Source organism: Monoraphidium neglectum (assembly GCF_000611645.1).
Source record: "Monoraphidium neglectum strain SAG 48.87 unplaced genomic scaffold scaffold05437, whole genome shotgun sequence".
Classification (NCBI taxonomy): domain Eukaryota; kingdom Viridiplantae; phylum Chlorophyta; class Chlorophyceae; order Sphaeropleales; family Selenastraceae; genus Monoraphidium; species Monoraphidium neglectum.
The window spans coordinates 1-3,194 of record NW_014008193.1 but is presented as its reverse complement, the minus strand read 5'-3'; the positions used below and the strand labels follow the sequence as shown (position 1 = coordinate 3,194).

Here is a 3,194-nt window from a genome sequence, read left to right as displayed (position 1 = left end):
GGCCCCCCCCTGCGCGCAGCTAGTCGAAGGGAAACGGCTGGGCAGGGCTCCCCAAACCGCAATCGCGCACGGGTGTCTCTCCCAGCCAAACAGCGCGGCACACCACTTGCTGCCCTCCCGTGCCTCCCTTCCTTCGCCCCATCAGCACACGAGCTCACAACATCCTAGTCCGACCACCCCCCCGTTCCTCAACAGTCCGCTGAGTCGCCCACCCCTGCTTTTGCCTGCTCCCCAACCCAGCTGCCAATCCACTTCCTGCACCTAACACCCCCTGCGCCGTGCTCTGCTTGGACACAACCGCGCAAGCCAAGAACCAGCAGCCACCCACCTGCCTCCCCGAGTGTGACCATCTCGCGCCGGATGTCCTCCGGCCGCCGGCTCTGCTCCTGGCCGCGCGTGTTGGGCACCACGCAGTAGGTGCACTTCTCGTTGCAGCCGTAGATCACGTTGACCCACGCGGTCAAAGCGCTGTCGCGGCGCGGCGTGGTGATGTCCTCCTCAATGGCGATCTGCTCAGTGGCCAGCACCTGTCGGGGTGATGAGGCCCACAACAGTGTGATGCTGGGGCGACGCAATGGTGGTGTTGCGATTCTGCACCAAAGCACAGCGTCGGGCGCGAAAGCAGCTCGTGCAGGAGCCCCAGCTGCTCCCCCTGAATTGCGCCCGCAGCCCCACCCGCCTCGCCCTGCTTCCCTGCTGGGGAGCGCCGCCATACCCACACCCGCACCTGCACCCACACCCACACGCGTGTCGTCCCTTTCCCCGGAAACTCTGGCCCATCCACCCACAACCATCCCCTCACCCCACCTGCGCCCCCGAGTTGTCCACCCTCTCCAGCAGCTCGTCAAGCTTGTTGGCAAACTGGGGGCCTGGCGGTTGGGGAGGCGGTTGTGCAGGCAGGTGGGGAGGTGGGTGGGGAGGCGGTCGGGCAGGCGGTCGGGGAAGCCGTCAGGGACGCGGTTAGCAGGTAAGAGACAGTGGGGGGCGCCAGCCCGCTGCACACTCCCCGGGGAGCCATGCAGGCCCAAGACCGCATCGGCTCTCGCCAGCCTCCTGATGAGCACAGCCGCCGTTGACCGTCATCACGGGGCATGGATTAAATTCTTTACGCCGCAAAGTGGATGACTCACCCATGACGAGGTCGACCTCCGGCACCCGCCTCAGCAGCGCCTGGCCCTCCTGCTGCGCCACGCACCCCGCCACCACGATGCGCATGTCCCCCATGCGCTCGCGCTTGCGCTTGGCCTGGGGTGGCGCGGGACGGGGGTGGCGCGGTAAGCATGACGCGTGTGGCATCCCAGCAGGCCAAAAAAATGAAGAGTCCACATGAAATTGAAAACCGCTCAGCTCACGTGCGTGCGGCGCCGCAGCGGCTCCGGCCACGGAGGCTGCCGCTGTGCATAGGGCAACCTGCGCACGTCGACGCCCGCAGTCACTCGCAGCCATGCACCTGCTGTCCCCGCGCAGGGCACACTTTGACCTCAAACCCACCCCCTGACGACACACGATTTGCACACTACCACGCCTGGACCCCCACCCTCCGCACCCACACACCCCTCCCTCCACTTCCCAGGTGCGTGCCCGCTCCAGCGGCCGAAAAAACGCAACCGCCCCTGCAAAAGACCAGCCGAGCAACCAGACGACATCAACGTCGACATCAACCGCGAGCGGATGCGTGCCTGCTTGCCCAGAGCCGAGTAGACCTTGACCTCCGCCTTCTCGCGGATGGAGCACGTGTTGTATACCAGAACGTCCGCGTCAGAGGGGTCGGCCGCGCAGTCATACCCGGCGGCCTCCAGCACGCCCGCCATGCGCTCCGAGTCTGCCAGGTTCATCTGGCGAAATGCAGGCGCGTGCGTTCGTTTGTCGTCGCTACGGCTGGAGGCGGGCTGTTTCGGTGGCAAAACGGCGGGGCCGCTTGCGGGCGGCGACGGCGGCCCTGCGCGGCTCGGCGCCCACAGCTGCAAATCGTTCAACACTCTCAAAGACAAGCCCGTTCCGCAGCTGCCGCCGCCCTCTGTGGCTTGTGCCGCTCACCTGGCAGCCAAAGGTGTGGATGTGGAACCTCTTGCCGTTCTTGGCCACCCCCTCCTTGACCGGCCGCACCAGCACGGTCCCCTCCACGCCGCACGCGGCAGACCTCTCAATCTCATCTAGCTCCGCGGCGAGGTGCGGCGGCAGGGATACCTCCGGCGCGGCCGCGCGCAGGGCCGCGCCGCGGGCGGGGCCCGGGGCCACGCCGGCGGCGGCGGTGGCGCGGCGGGTGCCAATCGCTGCAGCGAGGCAGCGGCCGCCACGCGCCGCGGCACCGCGCTGGGCGTGCGCGCTATGGCTGTGCATTTTGGAAGGTACGCTATGCAATGGCCTGGCTGGGGTGCCTTCTTGTAGACGGCGAAGATAAGCGATGTGTGTGTGCGCGTGCGCGGCCACTGACTGGCGGTGTCCCTCGCAATGTGTCAGGCAATCCGATTCGAATCGCCACGTGTAGATAGCACAAATACACATGCAACCAAACGGGCGCACCGCACCGTGGCAACGCTGCAGTCACCTGCTTCTGACTGCTACATTACTGCTTGAGGCGTACCACGCACTCTCATCTGCAACCAATCGTATCCCCTCATTATACACACCATCCAAACCGCTTACTCGACACGTCAGTGGCGCCGCTAGATCAGGGCCAGCTTTCGGGCCTTCTAAGAACCCACCCAGCCGACAGCATGGCCACCGAGGTGGCTGAAAAAGCAGCGGCGGAGCTTGAGGTGCGATCCGCGCCTTGCAATCAGCCCAAGAGTGCGGGCATGCCGGCGGGCATGCGCATGCAGCTTGAGCAGCACCCCCACTCCCAGGGCACCGAAAGCCGCCGATCGCGGCGCCATCCCGTGGGCCCCCGCAGAGCAAGCTGTCCATCGAGGGCAGCGAGGCCTCCGCAGCCTCGAGTGGTGCCAAGGGCGAGAAGAAGAAGAAGGACAAGGCCAAGAAGGAGGAGGTGGGCCCCTTGTGCTGAGGCCGAGTCGCGGTGGCGTCAGTGGCGGCCGGGCTCGGATCCAATCCTGCCCAGAGCTTCATGCGCCAGCTTATTGCTCAGCCAGGACGCAGGCCCCGAGACCGACCGTGCAGCTGCAAGGCAGCAGGCCCAAGCGCCCTCGCTGGGCCTGCAGTCGCGACAACACTAGCAGCTGCCCCCGTCCTCGTCC

At 66.4% G+C, this 3,194-nt stretch overlaps 1 protein-coding gene across 1 annotated transcript; it reads right to left on the bottom strand.

Moving 5' to 3' along the window:
* Positions 1 to 141: 141 nt before the first annotated feature.
* Positions 142 to 2,340, bottom strand: MNEG_15561 (bifunctional enzyme involved inthiolation and methylation of tRNA; the record flags this gene model as incomplete). The annotated part of the gene is made up of 7 exons (XM_014035968.1): positions 142 to 164; positions 329 to 527; positions 808 to 869; positions 1,131 to 1,245; positions 1,353 to 1,410; positions 1,663 to 1,835; positions 2,038 to 2,340. The coding sequence occupies 7 exons, from the start codon at positions 2,338 to 2,340 to the stop codon at positions 142 to 144; spliced, it is 933 nt and encodes a 310-aa protein (XP_013891422.1).
* Between the last annotated feature and the right edge of the window lie 854 nt (positions 2,341 to 3,194).